This window comes from Leucopleurus acutus (genome assembly GCF_964270905.1).
Source record: "Leucopleurus acutus genome assembly, chromosome: 7".
Classification (NCBI taxonomy): Eukaryota; Metazoa; Chordata; class Mammalia; order Artiodactyla; family Delphinidae; genus Leucopleurus; species Leucopleurus acutus.
The window spans coordinates 67666026-67685019 of NC_139150.1; the positions used below are offsets into that span (position 1 = coordinate 67666026).

The window sequence follows — 18994 nt, forward strand, 5'->3', positions numbered from 1 at the left end:
AATCCAAGGACATGGTATATCTCTCCCTCTGTTTGTATCATCTTTCATTTCTTTCATCAGTGTCTTATAGTTTTCTGCATACAGGTCTTTTGTGTCCTTAGGTAGGTTTATTCCTGGGTATTTTATTTTTTTGTTGCAATGGTAAATGGGAATGTTTAATTTCTCTTCCAGATTTTTCGTCATCCGTGTATAGGAATGCAAAAGATTTCTGTGCATTCATTTTGTATCCTGCTACTCTACCAAATTCATTGATTAGCTCTAGTAGTTTTCTGGTAGCATCTTTAGGATTCTCTCTGTATAGTGTCATGTCATCTGGAAACAGTGACAGGTTTACTTCTTTTTTTCTGACTTGTATTCCTTTTATTTCTTTTTCTTCTCTGATTGCTGTGGCTAAAACTTCCAAACCATGTTGAATAATAGTGGTGAGAGTGGGCACCCTTGTTATGTTCCTGATGTTAGTGCAAATGGTTTCAGTTTTTCCATTGAGAATGATGTTGGCTGTGGGTTTGTCATATATGGCTTTTGTTATGTTGAGGTAAGTTCCCTCTATGCCTGCTTTCTGGAGGGTTTTTATCATAAGTTGGTGTTGAATTTTGTCAAAAGCTTTTTCTGCATCTATTGAGATGATCATGTGGTTTTTATCCTTCAATTTGTTAATATGGTGTATCACATTAATTGATTTGAGTATGTTGAAGAATCCTTGCATTCCTGGGATAAACCCCACTTGATCATGGTGTATGATCCTCTTAATGTGCTGTTGGATTCTGTTTGCTAGTATTTTGAGGATTTTTGCATCTATGTTTATCAGTGATATTGGCCTGTAGTTTTCCTTTTTTGTGACATCTTTGTCTGGTTTTGGTATCAGGGTGATGGTGGCCTTGTAGAATGAGTTTGAGAGTGTTCCTCCCTCTGCTATATTTTGGAAGAGTTTGAGAAGGAGAGGTGTTAGCTCTTCTCTAAAAGTTTGATAGAATTTGCCTGTGAAGCCACCTGGTCCTGGGCTTTTGTTTGTTGGAAGATTTTTAATCACAGTTTCAATTTCAGTGCTTGTGATTGGTCTGTTTATATTTCCTATTTCTTCCTGGTTCAGTCTCAGAAGGTTGTGCTTTTCTAAGAATTTGTCCATTTCTTCCAGGTTGTCCATTTTATTGGCATAGAGTTGCTTGTAGTAATCTCTCATGATCCTTTCTATTTCTGCAGTGTCAGTTGTTACTTCTCCTTTTCCATTTCTAATTCTATGGATTTGAGTCTTCTCTCTTTTTTTCTTGATGGGTCTGGCTAATTGTTTATCAATTTTGTTTATCTTCTCAAAGAACCAGCTTTTAGGGCTTCCCTGGTGGCGCAGTGGTTGAGAGTCCGCCTGCCAATGCAGGGGATGCAGGTTTGTGCCCCGGTCCGGGAAGATCCCATGTGCTGCGGAGCAGCTGGGCCCGTGAGCCATGGCCGCTGAGCCTGTGCGTCCGGAGCCTGTGCTCCGCAACGGGAGAGGCCACAACAGTGAGAGGCCCGCATACCGCAAAAAAAATAAATAAATAAAAAAGAACCAGCTTTTAGTTTTATTGGTCTTTGCTATGATTTCCTTCATTTCTTTTTCATTTACTTCTGATCTGATTTTTTTGTTTTCTTTCCTTCTGCTAACTTTGGAGTTTTTTGTTGCTCTTTCTCTAATTGCCTTATGTGTAAGGTTAGGTTGTTAGTTTCAGATTTTTCTTGTTTCTTGAGGTAGGCTTGTATAGCTATAAACTTCCCTCTTAGAACTGCTTTTGCTTCCTCCCTTAGGTTTTTCGTCATCATGTTTTCATTGTCATTTGTTTCTAGGTATTTTTTGATTTCCACTTTGATTTCTTCAGTGGTCTCTTGGTTATTTAGTAGCATATTGTTCAGCCTCCATGTGTTTGTATTTTTTACAGATTTTTTTCTTGTAATTGATGTCTAGTCTCATAGCATTGTGGTCAGAAAAGATACTTGATATGATTTCAATTTTCTTAAATTTACTGAGGCTTAATTTGTGACCCAAGATATGATCTATCCTGGAGAATGTTCCATGAGCATTTGAGAAGGTAGTGTATTCTGCTGTTTTTGGATGGAGTGTCCTGTAAACATCAGTTAAGTCCATCTTGTTTAATGTATCATTTAAAGCTTTGTGTTTCCTTATTTATTTTCATTGATGATCTGTCCATTGGTGAAAGTGAGGTGTTAAAGTACCCTACTATGATTGTGTTACTGTCGATTTCCCCTTTTATGGCTGTTAGCATTTGCCTTATGCATTGAGGTGCTCCTATGTTGAGTGCATAAATATTTACAATCGTCATATCTTCTTCTTGGGTTGTTCCCTTGATCATTATGTCATGCCCTTCTTTGTCTCTTGTAATAGTCTTTATTTTAAAGTCTATTTTGTTTGATATGGGAATTGCTGCTCCAGTTTTCTTTCATTTTCCATTTGCATGGAATATCTTTTTCCATTCCCTCACTTTCAGTCTGCATGTGTCCCTGGGTCTGCAGTGGGTCTCTTGTAGACATCATATATACAGATCTTGTTTTTATATCTATTCAGCCAGTCTGTGTCTTTTGGTTGGAGCATTTAATCCATTTACATTTAAGGTAATTATCGATATGTTCCTATTACCATTTTCCTATTTGTTTGGGTTTGTATTGTAGGTCTTTTCCCACTCCTGTGTTTCCTGCCTAGAGAAGTTCATTTAGCATTTGTTGTAAAGCTGGTTTGGTGGTGCTGAATTCTCTGAGCTTTTCTTGTCTGTAAAGGTTTTAATTTCTCCGTCGAATCTGAATGAGATCCTCGCTGGGTCGTGTAACCTTGGTTGTAGGTTCTTCCCTTTCATCACTTTTACTACGTCCTTCCGCTCCCTTCTGGCTTGCAGAGTTTTTGCTGAATGATCAGCTGTTGAGCTGAATCCCCTTAAGATTCCCTTGTATGTTATTTGTTGCTTTTCCCTTGCTGCTTTTAATATTTTTTCTTTGTATCTAATTTTTGATAGTTTGATTAATATGTGTCTTGGCATGTTTCTCCTTGGATTTATCCTGTATGGGACTCTCTGTGCTTCCTGGACTTGATTGGCTATTTCCTTTCCCGTGTTAGGGAAGTTTTCAACTATAATCTCTTCAGATATTTCCTCTGACGCTTTCTTTTTCACTTCTTCTCTAGGACCCCTATAATTCGAATGTTGGTATGTTTAATGTTGTCCCAGAGGTCTCTGAGACTACCCTCAAGTCTTTTCATTGTTTTTTCTTTATTCTGCTCTGTGGTTGTTATTTCTACTTTTTATCTTCCAGGTCAGTTATTAGTTCTTCTGCCTTAGTTATTCTGCTCTTGATTCCTTCTAGAGAATTTTTAATTTCATTTACTATGTTGTTCATCATTGTTTGTTTGCTCTTTAGTTCTTCTAGGTCCTTGTTAAACTATTCTTGTATTTTCTCCATTCTGTTTCCAAGATTTTGAATCATCTTTACTATTACTCTGAATTCTCTTTCAGGTAGACTGACTATTTCCTTTTCATTTGTTTGCTCTCGTGGGTTTTTACTTTGCTCCTTCATCTGCTGTGTATTTCTCTGTCTTCTTAGTTTGCTCAACTTACTGTGTTTGGAGTCTCCTTTTTGCAGGCTGCAGGTTTGTAATTCCCGTTGTTTTGGGTGTCTGCCCCCAGTGGGTAAGGTTGGTTCAGTGGGTTGTGTAGGCTTCCTGGTGGAGGGGACTGGTGCCTGTGTTCTGGTGAATGAGGCTGGATCTTGTCTTTCTGATGGGCAGGACCGTGTCCGGTGGTGTGTTTTGGGGTGTCTGTGAACTTAGTATGATTTTAGGCAGCCTCTCTGCTAATGGGTGTGGTTGTGTTCCTGTCTTGCTAGTTGTTTGGCATGGGGTGTCCAGCACTGGAGCTTGCTGGTCATTGAGTGGAGCTGGGTCTTAGCATTGAGACAGAGATCTCTGGGAGAGCTCTCACTGATTGATATTACATGGGGCTGGGAGGTCTCTTGTGGTCCAATGTCCTGAACTCAGCTCTCCTACCTCAGAGGCTCAGAGCTGACACCTGGTCAGAGCACCAAGACCCTTTTGGGAAGTCTGAGGTCTTCTGCTCACATTCAGTAGGTGTTCTGTAGGAGTTGTTCCACATGTAGATGTATTTTTGATGTATTTGTCGGGAGGAAGGTGATCTCTATACATCTTACTCCTCCACCATCTTGAAAGTCCTCCTCAAATATTTGAGACATGCCCATCTTTTGGGTCCACCAACATAGGTGAAAGTAAAGTTGGAGTCTGAGTATCTGAAATCAGGCAGGACGCGCTCTTGGCAGGGCCAGAGGTTGTCTTCTATTCTTAACAGTCCTGCTTATCCAAGACAGTTACTTTGCTAGAGCGATATCCAGATTTTGTTATAATAAAGTCCTTCTTTGAGCATTAAAAGTTATTTTCTTTTTGTAATTCTACACAATTGCTCCAGTCTAGAGAAATCTGAGGATTTAAGATCGGGTTTTAAAATCAGAAATGAACACTTCCAAATTCTTTTTTTTTTTTTTGTGGTGCATGGTCCTCTCACTGTTGTGGCCTCTCCCATTGCGGAGCACAGGCTCCGGACGCGCAGGCTCAGCGGCCATGGCTCATGGGCTCAGCCGCTCTGCGGCGTGTGGGATCTTCCCAGATCGGGGCACGAACCCATGTCCCCTGCATCAGCAGGCAGAATCTCAACCACGGTGCCACCAGGGAAGCCCAACAAATTCATCTTTAATGTATCAAAATTCATGTATTTTTTTGAAGGCCAGATCCCCCATGAGTTACCCAGTGACCAGCTTTTTCAGTATATTTTATTTTGAAGAAAGTGGAAATTTTGATTCCCACATATTGGTGTTCACATTGTAAACACGTTTTTAAAAGATTATTGTTTGGGAGTGTGTGTAAATCAGTGCATTTATATAGGAGATAATCAGTAATTTTGTATAAAATTATGTGCTTTAAGACTCTGCTTCATTTCTCTCTAGTGGACGACACAGTGGTTGCTATTCCCTATGGAAGCAGACATATTCGCCTTGTCTTAAAAGGACCTGACCACTTGTGTAAGTAAACTCTGTTGTCCTTTGGGTATTGGGAATTTTAGTCATTATTATTTATTTATTTATTACATCTTTATTAGAGTATAATTGCTTTACAATGGTGTGTTAGTTTCTGCTTTGTAACAAAGTGAATCAGTTATACATATACATCATTATTATTTATTTTTTGTTTCCAGAAAAGATTAAGATTTAGAAATACAAATCTTAATCCTCTATCATAATATGGTATTTTGAATGCTTCTGTTTATCTTTTGGTTGCCTAGGAGACAGCAGAGACGTCTGTGGTAATTACCTCCAGCCAGTCATCCTGAAAGATACAAAATTAATGTTTCCAATAGGGTGTTCATGAGTTAAGCACTTGTTTATGATTTTGTGAATATTATTTCTCATTCTCTCTCTTCTTCCTCTCCAGTCATTCTCAATGTTTTCCTTGCCTCACCTCTTTCTTTTTTCTTCTTCTTTTCAACCTTCCCTCCCTCTCCTTCATTCTTTCTCTTTTAATTCCTACTCTTAGGCCCCATTACTTTATCAATTCAGGGGAACACAGAAACTCCAAACAGCCTTAACCCTGTGGCATTTGAAGAGAACCATGTGATCTAGTTAAGCATCCCATGTCGTAAAGATAATGCAAGACCCTAACGTCTTGAAGATAGCTTTTGGAATTCAAGATTGAAGGGTAATCGTAACCCCAAAGAACAAATGGTAGCATGGTCCCACCAGAGTTTGTGCAAGAATTGATCTTCAGTCATGGCAAGCCAGCAGTACATAGCCACATCTTTTTTTTTATTACCATGTAGTGCTGTTTAGATGTAGACCTGTAAATTACAAGCAGAAGATTATAGACTATAAACCAGGGAAGGGGTAGGAAAGGATATGTTAGCTTTTTCTGCAAAATTCACTTTCACTGAAAGACTTCACTTCAGTTGGTCCCTTGAGCATTTCTGATCTCCTCCGCTACGATTTTTCCTAGGTTCCTCCAAAGCCATCTATCATGTTCTGCTCTCTCTTCCCTCCCACACACATGCCTAAGAAGCCAATTTAGGTAGCATGCATTATCTTTTGGCAATTGGATTATAAATGAAATCATTCCAAAAAGACAAACTGGAGGGAGACAAATTGGAGCCTGTGAAAGTTCAGATAGCCGACAGAAGCCTTTCTAAAAATAAAAATAAGTACATTTCATGGGAAAGGTGGGCTTTGAGAGTTCATGTGACATAAAGGAATAAGTAAAGTACAGTTCAGATGAGGTCAAAAGATGCTGAGAAGCCACGTTATATGGATCCAAGTGCTTTTCTAACCCTGAACATCCCCCCAAAATATATTGCTCATGTGTCAAAGGATGATATATGTGTGTACACTGTTACCATTCAAATGATTTGTTTTTCCTCTTAAGAATTGGACAGAATTAACTGCTGGTGTAACAACCTCCGTCAGAAACAGTATTTTTCTGCGCAGTGAGAGGCTAAAATAAAACATCCAGACTAATGCATCACCAAGCGGGCGACTTACTCCTCATTGCAAAAGAAAGAACCCAAGGGAAGAGGTGTAAGAGGAAAATTCATTTTTATAAATGAATTAGTCTAGCCTCCCGGACTTCCTAATTATGTGATCACTGAGAAGCTGAAGAATTGGCCTTGTTTGGTTTAATTGCTCTAAGGATTTGATAGGTAAAGTGTCAGATGATAGTCATAAATGATTAAAAGCAAAATGGAATCTGCTTTTTCCTTCAAAAGGCATACTCTTGGTAACATTTGTATAGCCAAGGAGGTTTCTATTTTTTTTTCTATTTTGTTTTTGTATTTGGAATATAACTCAGCAAAATGAATGTGTAAATAAATGATGCCTTGTTTCTCTGGCAACCCTTCTACCTTCACTCCCAGGAGCTGGCCCAGTATGGGACCAACCTCAGCAAGAGTTAAGGAGGGCCAAACGAGAAGAGTAGACCATCTGTCTAGGTCCAGCTCATCTTTAATCAGAAGTACCTGGGAGGTACTTCTGGGAGGCCTGGTGATAAAATTGAATCAGATACTCAGGCTTAGACCTCCAAGAGTTTTCCAAAACTAGGTTAATTTAATGTCCTGGAGATACTTCCACAAATGAGTGCAAATACATGGAAGGCAGCTCGAGGAGTGAAGGCTAGAGGAAGGAGATACAGAGATGCTGCTGCTTTATTGATGACAACCACTGTGGTTCTCCCGCTCCAGCGTTCTCTCAATGTGCCTTTTATTCTGTGAGGTCCTCTCAGCCCTGGGACAGGGGAGGAAAGCCAGACCTACTCCCAGAGAAAGGCTACAGGACTTCATCTGAGGGGCATGGGCATTTAATTGGACACCAGCATTTTCTACCTGTTGGTATTCCTTCTAGTAGAGAACTTGAAGTAGACAACATCTAGAATAATTTCGTGCAAATACATTAGGTACCTTAGTGCCTCCAGAGACCTTAAAATTGTCCTTAACCCCAAAACCTCAATCTGTAAAACACATAAGAGGGGAGTCATTCTGATTGAATGTGGGTAGGAGACCCAGATCCCTACCCAGGCACCCCATCTTTCTGCTAAAGAACCGCTGCCAAAACCAAGGGTCCTTGTGCAAGTTTTCCAAACCATCGTTAGACTTAGTCTGTCCGTCTTTCATCACACAGGAGGCAATTATTCTAAAATACTCAATCACATGAGAACTTAGCCTACTTTGAAATATATATATCATAATTACCCTCATCCTCAACATGACCTGATTTCCTAAAACAAAAGATGCTTCCTAGGCTTTGTCATTGGGCAAATTCAGATCGGAGTGCTCCAGGGATCAAGTTCCTCTCTCTGTCTTGAGTTCTTGTGAAACATCATATATGTATATAAGACTGAGTGAAGTAATAAAAAGGATTTTAAAAAGAAAGAGAAGTAAAGAGGATAGTTAGTTTCCTGTCCTTAAGTCACTATAGTTTCTTTATTTTGAGCAATAGCACAATTCAATAAGTAACCAGAAAGTATAAATAAATACAAAGTAGTACATGAATAGCAAGTCTCACAGTGAGTGCTGAAGGAACTCAGAGAGGCACCCTGGGCCTCATAGAGCAAAAGGGAAACTTCAGGGTATTCTAGACGGAGGGCCATAAAGCCCGAAATCAATAAGATATGTATGGGAGATGGTTTAGTCAAAAGAATAGGATTGTGGTAAAGTAAGGTACCCAAAGGAAGTCATCCAGGGAATCAAAGATTTCTTGACAGGGAGCCCTGAATGCTTGGCTAATGAGTTTTAAAATAACTTCATTTGCTGCATAAATTCCTCTGTGATCCAGAGGTGCCCATATATTTTGTTTCTATCACATTTCAATTATGTCAGCCATATAAGGAATAATACTTCTCCCTGACAAAGTTCTTTTGCATGAGGTGTGCTTGCATGTGGTCTGTGGTAGACCTGGGAACATCTTTCTCTCCTCTTCATGTGTTTGATTATGTAGATCTGGAAACCAAAACCCTCCAGGGGGCTAAAGGTGAAAACAGTCTCAGCTCTCCAGGCATCTTTCTTGTGGACAATTCTAGTGTGGACTTCCAAAAATTTCCAGACAAAGAGATACTGAGGATGGCTGGACCACTTACAGCAGATTTCATTGTCAAGGTAAGCCCATTTAGGTACCTTGTTTTCGCGCTACCTCCAAACTGGTGTTACTTATAATCCCCTGAAGAGAGAGAGACTTTAGGTTTTGACATAGATTTGTTATCCAGGAAATGTTTAATTCAAGGGTGTTGAGCTACATCCTAGACTTTATAAGAACATGCAAAATTTTTAAGGTTCTAGGAAAAAAAAAAATATATATATATATATATATATATGTGTGTGTGTATAAGTTAATAAAAAGACCCCACTCAAAAAGCCAACATATCATTAGTTAAGGGATATAAACTGTTTTTAAAACAACTTAGGATACAGTCGTTGACTCACATAAGGTAGCTGCTGTCAAAGAGAAAGATTAATTAATGATCTATAGGCTTGATCATGCTTCCAGTTGCAAGGCTTTTTTCCCTCTTCTACTGGCAGCAATACCAAGTTGTTTCCTTCTGTCAGAGCTTCCCTACTCTTCAAGGTAATATAAAACACATTGCTGGAAGCAACATACATGTTCTGTAGGAAAAATGTACACACTAGAAGACCGTTTGGGAATACCAGTAAAAATAAAGCATATTTTTGCCTTCAGTAGGTCAGAAGGACCTGAAGGATTTCAGCTGTAAAGCTGTAGAACTTGTAATGTGTCCAGGACTCCATAAATTTCTCATCATAGGATCTGGAGCCAGAGGACATTTGATTTAAGCTAAGGCTTGATGATCCCATGGCAGCTGGAAGTAAGGATGCATGTTGGAAATGTGATAGGCAGTGAGGCTGTATGGAAGAAGGGTTCCAGAGTCCGTCCTCTGTCTCCATCTGCATGGTAGCCCCTTTAATCCAGTCCAGATGCCAGTTACATGACCGTGAACAAGAAGCCACAAACCATCAGAGATAGCTCCCAATAGAAGTGATGTGGTAGGTAGTTAAATAATTTCAGTTGAACAAACAAATACAGTAAAAGAATGAGAGATGCCTTAATTTCTTGAAGCCCTTAGAATAAACCACTTTTACTAATTTCCCTAGTAATTTTCTAGAGTTAATACACATACTGAAAATATAGAATGGATTTCAAGTAATATCGTACATATTTGAACAGTTTACAGAATTGTCAAATGCATTTCATATGTCCAGCTGCCTTTTGCACATCACCCACAGGTACAGTGAGCTCAGTGTGTCCAAAATTGGACTTGTCTAGCCCCAGAAACCTACTTCATCTTCTTTAATTCTTATCTTGTGGAACAATACACTATTTACCCAGCCAAATCAGAAACCTCTGATTCACACCAATTCCCTTCTCTTATACACCCCTAGTTAGACATTAAACTTTGTCACCTCTACCTCTGTACCATCTCTGAAGACTGTTCTTTCTTCTCCATCCTTGCCACCACTGTCTTAGGTTAGGTCTTTGAATTTCTCACCTGAACTAATGCAATGGGCTCTGAATTAGCTTCCCAGCCTTTGACCCATTGTCCATGTTACCTTCAGAGTGAGTTTTCCAAAAACCGGAGTGAGTTTCCCCTATTCGTGCTCCTGCGTTGCCCCTCACCTCCACTCATTGCTTTGGGATTAAAATGAAAATCCATAGCCCAGCATCTGTTAATCTCAATAATCTGGATTCTGTCTACCTTTCCAACCTCAGCTTTGACTTTTCCTCTCTGTTTCAGTCAACTGAATGACTGGCAAGTCCCCCAACATCTTGCACTCACATAACACATTACCTTTGCGTAATGCTGTGTCCTCTGTCTGCGATGCTCTTATCTTTTCTTCCCCCATTTTCTTCACTAACTCACACTTGTACTTCAGGACTTTCTCCTTCCAGAAGCATTCTATGACTTGACCTCAAATTCCAGTTTCCATCACATCTCCCCTCTTCGTGTTCCTCAAGGGCAGGGGCAGAATCATATCTGTCTTCATATCTCTGTAAAAAACCTGACAAGTGCTGGATGAATAAGGGACTTTTACCACATGGCAGTTGCTGAAGTGGGACAGTTGTGACATCTTTATCCTTCCTGAAAGGACACTGAATCTGAGGGAAGTTGAGTGATGTGCCCTAGCTCACACCAGTGACAAGCCGGGACCAAAGATCATGTCTCTACTTCTGGCTCAAAACCCTTTTTAGTATTCTGTGTTGCTTCTAAGAGGGTATTTTTTCTTCTATGTATAAATGTACATATTAAAGGAAAAATGAACTTTGAGGAACTTTTTGATGCTTTTCTAGATTCTTAGCACCTGTAAGTATCTTCTTTCAGAAACAGGCTGAGCTATCATTTTACTGTCTTTTGCATTATATCCTCTTTGGTGACCTAGGTTCAGGTTGCAAATGAGAGGAGATTAAGGTTTCATTAGAAAATATCAGGATCAAATAAATGTAAAGTTATTCTAAAATAGATTATATAATTTTTAAATACTTTTACTCAAACTTGAAAATGAGCCAGATAATGTAAGGAGATACAGGGAAAAAGAAGAAAATTACCTTTTTTGCCAGTGATTTATAATAAAGCAACATTTTCTCCCTTAATTTTCCCCAGGAAATAGCTGAAAATGAAAGATTGTCATTTGCTTATTTGCCATCTTTCATGATTTAGGTGCTTAGAAATTATACACATAGTTTGTAATTCAGTTTTCAGTGTCATTCAAAGTATAATCTCCTTTGCATTATACATTAATTTAAGTAACAACTTCCTTTCTAAATGAAATGCATAGGGATCAGAATGGTCATTTATCAACATCTCCTTGGAAGTTTATTGCCAAAGTACCATTTTTGTTTATTTAAAAGGAAAAGACTTTTTTGCACGTAAGGAAGATTTTCTCACAGTGAGAATTCTTATATATTACGATTGGTTCCAAAATTATTTTTGGAATCTCTTTTCCTGGCCGCCTTTAAAAATGGACTAAACGCTCATCTTACCTCCTACGGGAACATGTCTTCCAAAAATTTGTACTTCCTACACTGGCTATACATTTTTGGCAATGCTAGTGTAGAGGGGTAAAAAGGATAAACACTCTAGAATTTTGTATATTCTCCTACTTACTGGGGGTGTGACCTTGAGTATGTTGTTTCACCTCCTTGAGCCTATTTACTCATTTGAAAAATGGTAATAAAATCTCCCCCCATAGAGCCTTTGTAAGGAATTGAATGAGTTAGTGTGTATAAAAGCAAACAGAACCAAGTGACTTCCTTTCCATCTTTTTCAAATGCTTTAACTTCCAGTCAGACTTATCACGATACTCTGTCTACACAATGGCAGAAAACTGCTTCTCTGAAGATAGTCAGAGGCTGATTGATTGATTTACAAGTGGTACACCCAGGAACAGTTTGGCAGGTATAGCTCTAAGAAACATAGAGGTGGGCATAGCCTGGCTGCGACACCTATAATCACATTCATTGTTAGGGGTGATTGGCTATTGGCTAGGTGATTGTCTGGCTCAGCATACTCTTCTTCCCTTACCAAGCCACGTGTATCTTTTCTGAAGCTACTGACTCAGTGAAAGATAAGGACCTTCCCAGATTAGAAGAGGGTTTTTTTTGGTCATAGGCCAGTCTTTATTTGAACATTGAACTTAGCTCTACTTGTGAAAGCAGCTAAGGTATATTTATACATACTCGGTTCGTGCCCATTTTTAAAATTTAAGAAAGCCATGTTAGCTGGAGAGAAAAGTGACTGATGAGTACCTAAGCCACCAAAGTAGCAGAAATACACAGCATAATAGTAAACCATCAGCGTATTCAAAGCTAAGAACACTGATTCACAGTTCACGCACTGACAATCAGAGAACAGGTATTTCCTACAGAGGATAATTTTCTAAATGCCCCACTTCCACAGTTGGGGAATTTGGTTAGGAAGATCGGCATTATCCCAGTTTTTGCCTAAGTACTCTAGGGAATAGAAAGCTGGTGTTTCTATTCTCAAAGTTAGGGCATTAGGCAGAGATGATGCCTTCATATTTCTTTCTGGACAGCCTTGAGCATTACCCTGTACGTAATTCAGCACACCCCAGAATCGTTTTTATTAAAGGGGGCACAATAGGAGGGGGCCCTGGACAGAAATCACACATGCAAAGTTATGAGAGTTCACTTCATCGAGTAAGTTTATAGAACTTCCATGTATATTCTTCTTTCAGGAGGTGCTTTCATGCGTGGGGCAGATTGATTTCGAAATATGGTATCTGCCCTCTCCTAGCTCATAATGCCATTTGACAGATAAAACACTGAATAGGAAACTTTGAAGTAGTGGTGCATATCATTAAGTACCAAATTAAAATGGATAGTAAAAGCTATAGACGCTTGCTACAAGCTAATGTGGTGAACACACACCTTGTGAGACTTGGGCGTCCTGTGAATCTCAGGTAGGATTGAAATCACCGATTCTTTTCTCCGGTGGAGGCTGAGCTTTGGCAGATGTTTAATTCCCAGTTGATTTCACCGTGCCACTCAGCCTGTTTAATTCCCAGTTGATTTCACCGTGCCACTCAGCCTTTTTCATTCATGCATTCATTTATTCGATTGTTTGGACACCTACTATGTGCTAAACATTGTAGATGATGCTGAAGAAAGAGCAATAAGCAAGATAAGTGATGCTTGCCTTCGTGGAGTTTACAGAATAAGGAAGAGGAAGGCAAGAGAGTAACAACTGTACCAATATTAAGTATTTGTAACCACCTAAATGCTAATAAGAAAGATATGATTATTGTTGCATATTCTTCAAAGCCCACAAAAGCATTTAAAAATATTTTTACAGTTTTTTGATGATTTGCTATCACCATCTGCCACCAGAACAGCCCCAAATTAAAATAAAGGAGACTGAGGCATTTCATAAACAGATTCCCCTCTTTTCCATTTTATTCCCTCCCTAGCAGGCATACTGATTTATTTCCACCATTTCCAAGCCTTCCCAAGTCACGGCATCCCTGGCTGCCCTAAGAGCAGGTGACCAAGTTGAATACCATTGTGGGTCCAGGGGTCCCAGCTCAGTGACTCACAGTGGTGGGTCTGCCCACAGCTCCCTTTTGTCCACCTCTCCTCATGCCAGAGCAGCAACTTAACTGCCGGCAAGGCGGGTTGAGAGAACCCTGCCTGCCCGCTGCCCTGCCAGTCCTTCTGGGGCGAAAGTTTCTACGACATTCGAAAGAGAAAGGAACCTAGTTGGCGAACATCCCAAGGCTCACAAGTTACCCTTTTCCCCACTGAGAAGGAAAAGTGTGGCATTTCATAGTGCTTCATCTGCAAGAGCCTATGTGTGCTTGATGTCTTTTGTGAGTTTGAAATCTCTCCTTTATTCCTTTGATTTTATGTGGACTTAAAACTTACCAGCTATCCAAGCACATATTTGTACGCCCTGCAGCTCTACCATGACAGCGTGATCAACTTATGGAAAGTGACCAGTTTTGTCTTCTCCTTTACTTTCAATGTGAGAAGTTATTATATAGAGTTAGAAACACTGAACCATTATAATTATAGGAAGAAAAACTTGGTTTGGAACATTCTTTTTCCTTATTAACTTGAAGAGGTCAAAATTACATACGCCAGATGGTTTAGTTCCCTAAAACCAAATTCTAATGTGTCAAACTGAAGCTTTCAATGTACATTTGAGAACCCAAATCTGATGTTTGAGGAGTTAAGGTTTATGAAGCTCCAGACCTAATGATAAAAAGAGTCCCAGCAGCCCAGAATTAATAAAACCAGGAAAAAGGAACACGGTGGTTCATCTCTGTAAGCAACAATTTAGGCCATCAAAGTTAGGCATCCAGTTAGCCTCTTCTTTTTTTTTTTTTTTAATATCTTTTCTACTCTAAAATGTAAATGTAAAATTAAGAAGATACTGAGAAGAGTTACAAGGATACCACTAAAGATAAACGTCTACATCTTCACAACAGTGATAGGATTGCTTGGTACCTAGAATGGCAGCTTTAGAGACAGACAGACCTGCATTCAAATCCCTGCTCTGCTGGTTCCTTGCTGTGTTGCCTTGAGCTAGTCACTTAACCCCTGTGAGCCTCATTTTTTTCATTGTAATGTAAATGTGGATGATAATGCAGAGTAGTTTTAAGATTCAATTTAATATAAATAAAATGTTCCCTGCACACGGTAGGAATGTAGTAAGTACTGGTTGTTGTGGTAGTTGTAGCTGTTCTTATTAAAAGAAGGCAACTATTGAGAAGGGAGAAGCAGGAGTGCTTTCAGGGCGGAAGGAACCAAGCAAAATTATGAGATCAGAGATTTGGATACACCATAATTGGTTGTCCGTGAGACTGGAAGAATGTCCGTGTTCTTTCCAGTCTCTTTTCAAATCTAGGCGTAGAGTCTCTGCATTTGTGGTCATTGTGCATCATTTCATTGAACTCATTGAGAACAATATTCTTTCTAAGCTGCTTGTATTCTTTCCTTCAACATGGTATTTACTAACACTCCCTCTTGACGCTAGAACTCCTTGACATTCATGCCTTTCTCTTTGGGCATGTGGTGGTTTTATTGGTAATTCCCAGGGAGCTGAAAAAAGGACCTGCTCCATTTTTTGGCCTCTTTAAGCAGACCAAAAGATAAGCCCGGACACTGTAGATATTCTAGAACAAGGTTTCTCCAAGTATTTGGATGTTATATCCTCCTCATTTTGATTCCCGCACCCCCCTGCCAACACACACACGCTTTCTTAGGGCTTAGTTTAATTTCTAGCATCCCGAAAGGGACCTCTGCAAAATAATCTGTCTCTCCAGATCTAAACAAATTTTCTGGTCTTTTTATTTTTAATGGAGCTTGTGTTCAAATGAGAGTCCTCTTCTAATAGCTTTCCAGCATGACAATCACACATCCCAAAAGAGCAATCGGCTTTTGTGAGCTTAAAAAAAAAAAAAAAAAAAAGCGTTCCAAAGAATGTGATTAATACTACCTCCCTCAGCAAGCAATTAGATATCCTGTGTCTGACACACAGGACTGAAAAATATTAATCTGTAGGCCATGCTCCCCTTTTGTGAAAGACACTGTATTGCTTCAGCTGTTGTTGCTTTAAAGTAGGGAATTGTATCCCTGTTTATTCTAATTAGGAAAGACCTGGATGCTCCGTGGGTCAGAATCCTAGCATAATATGAGATATTCTGTAGCTTTTCTCTCTTCTTCCTCCTTTGCAGCGCTTCCAGATTTTCTGAGGAACATTTCATATTCTTATCCAAATGCCAAAAACTGAGCTAGGGTTTAGCACCTGTTCCTTCGGTGTTCCTATTTCCGTCTGCACCCTAGGTATTTTATCCAGTTTTTAAACTCAGTAGCAAAAAAAAAAAAAAAAAAAAGCTATCTTTTTAAAAAAATCTGAAGCCCAAATCCATCAATTTCTTCTAGATAAAGGGGAGTTGGAACAGTGCTAAGGCTTGAAAACATTAACAAAGACTTAGGCCACATGACTCTGCTGACTGTTGCTTCTCTAATTGCTGTGATGGAGTTGGAGCTGTCCATGGAACTTCCTTTAGTATAATAAATAGCCCGAGCCTCGCCCTTGCCCAACTGTCTAAATGTTGTATGACGTCATTCTGTCTTTGTAAAAGCAAGGCGTTGTTCCTGCTGGATACTTTTCCTTCTCTTTCAGGTTGAGTTTGTTTCCTCAATCTTGTACTTTTAAACTGTTAAAGAATTATTGCCTCACATTCCTCCCTTTTAAAAAACAAAGGAGCTATAATTTCCATAAACACATGTTTTATTTGAAGTAAATGCTTTTATAATGTAAGTTGGTGTTTTTCAAAGTTTGATTTTTGGACTGTCTACATTTGAATTGCCTGGATCTCTGGGCTGGAACCCACGAATTTGCATTTTAGCGAGCTTCCCATTGGTAACTTTGCACATTAAGATATGTGAATCACTAAATTGCCAGCAAACTCCAAGTATGTCTCTGAGTGGGAAGGGCTCCTTAATTCTTTAACTCTTTATTTCTCTTAACCAATGACAGTACCTTTAATTTTTTTGCAGCGTATTACATTTATAATTTTCTTAGAACAAGCTGTCTGTTTCTGAACCTACATTGAAAAATCCATATAATTTTACCTGTCATACCAGAGAGGTTGGAAATAAAAGAGGGTGAGGGAATGGAATAAGTGGCTTGGGATACAGTCCTGCTAGCATCACAAGTTGAGACGTTGCCATTCCTTGTTCTGTGGCGACAGAACTGAGAAGGTGATGATAGTGATGGTTTGTGCCAGGACCATTTGCTGGTTAGATGGTAAGATGGGTGATACTGCCATTGCCCCTTCTCTCCCAGTGCTGTCCTGGACACAGCCTGAGGCCATCATTACTACCACACGTCCTTGTCCAAGCTGCAAGGAGCCCAGAGGGCACCCCTCTGTCACATTAGTTCCTCTGCTTTGCCATTGTCTCCTGCAGATCCGCAACTCGGGGCCCGCAGACAGTACAGTCCAGTTCATCTTCTATCAGCCTATCATCCACCGATGGAGGGAGACGGATTTCTTTCCTTGCTCAGCAACCTGTGGAGGAGGTAATGGTGCTCACTTAGTCTAGGAGCTCTTGGCGTCTCTGAGGGAAGACTCAGCTGTGATAAAAATAGTCACTTCGGCATATGGAAGTGCTGGGTGCATCGGATTCTTTCTTCTCAGTGAGGCCAAATCCTGAAGCCTTCGTGTAAGGCAGATACCTCAGTGTAGATGCCCCAGGAACGTTTTCTGTCTGTAGAGCCCCGTCAGAGGAAATGGTCTTTCCTCCTTTCCTTGATTCATGGAAGTCCAGGACGAGCTGTGTCGTACCCAGGCAACAGCTTGGTCTAGAGGTGATTCTATTCATTTGAGAACAAACTACTCTGGTTGAATGAACTTATCTATTAAGAAATCAAGTGAAGAGTGTTTATCAGGCCTTCTACATAGCATGATGTATCCAAGGAGAATCAGAGATTAATGAAAGAAAACAGTTTATTACCAGAAAAAAAAATCACTGCACCATAGACTTAGGCTCAGTTATTTGTCAGCTCTACCCTGTCATCCATACAGTAAAAAGAATGCCACTTGACTTATTTATACATTAAAACACATCTCTCCTGAAAAGTCACCAGACAAATTCCCATCTCTGCTCCATCGTGTCTGTAACATGAACAGCATTTTGTGTTACTGGAAAAGGTCCCCCGCACCTTTAATAATTACTACAATGGCTACAGAATAATTTCCATGAATTATTTTCTAAGAATTTATTTAACCATATCCCTCTAGAAGATCATTCAGTTCATTTAAACTTCTCTATTATAATGTAATGAATAACCTAATACCTAAGTATTTTTCTCCTTTCAAATTATTTCCTTGGGCTAAATTCACAAGTGTGAGTTTCAGAATTTTTGTGGCTATATTACCAAAATTCTTTCCAGAAGGGTAATAAGCAGTCTATGAATATTTTAGTTTCATTGCTAACTGAGCCAGTATTTGTGGACTATCACTTTTTTAAAAGTTTTGGTAATTTAATGGGTATAAATTTTATGTATATTCCTTTAAAAATGAGCATATGAAATAAATTGTAGCTCCAGCTTCATGGAAGCCTGTTAACTGGCTCACTTTAAGTAGCTAATCCACGTAGGTATCACTGTATTATTTTGATAAGAGAAAAGAAGGATATTACCTCAAAATGGAGACAAATGATCATCCATTAATTTTCATAAAACAATAAGAATATATGATATAATTCATCTTCAGCTGTGTTACCTGTGTCTGCATAATGTGAACAAACTGTTGAAAAGGAGGTTCTATAGAGCATTGTTCAATTTTACCTTAAAAGCACTTAGTCAAAAATAAGTGCTTTCACTTGGTTGTTACATAACGATTAATTCAACATTTTAAGCATTTCAGTAAAATAGTGTTTCCAGTTGCTCTATCTGTGCTGAATGGAAAATCACTTTGCTAAAAAATAAAGTGCCAATTACTTTGATATTTATGGGAATATGTTGTTTTGATACACCGATTAATGACTAACACAGGAAGCAGTTTTGAAAAAAGAAGTCTAAGGAAGTATTTTTTTTTCTTTTCTTTTTAAATAAAAAACATGTTCTGTGAGAAGCAGCAATTCAGTAAGAGGCCCGCTGCGTCAGTTTCACATAGAGCTGCTGTTGGCATATAATTTCAGTAACGTTGATAATGGCTTGCTATATATAATAAGGCAATTAATGTTAGATTCATATACAAGCCAACCTCTTTGGGCTTTATTTTCCTCACATCTAAGTGAAGAATTAGAACCATCAGTAGTTCTCAAATGTGCTGAGCTATCAAACGCTTTCTTCAAAGGAAATCTTACTAGGGAGCCAGATAAAGGAACACTGTTCAGAGTGAAGACCTGAAAGATGTAGAAACCAGCCTTCCGCACG

General features: G+C 39.2%; 1 protein-coding gene across 2 annotated transcripts in view; it reads left to right on the forward strand.

Moving 5' to 3' along the window:
* The window catches only part of ADAMTSL1 (ADAMTS like 1), a gene marked incomplete at both ends in the record, with an annotated part of 462446 nt that overhangs the window by 169397 nt on the left and 274055 nt on the right, over nt 1-18994 (forward strand). For both annotated transcript variants that reach the window (XM_082843595.1, XM_082843596.1), the window contains 3 exons: nt 4990-5064; nt 8518-8675; nt 17023-17134. In XM_082843595.1, the coding sequence (XP_082699721.1) occupies nt 4990-5064; nt 8518-8675; nt 17023-17134 (345 nt within the window). The remainder of the gene's footprint in view (nt 1-4989; nt 5065-8517; nt 8676-17022; nt 17135-18994) is intronic.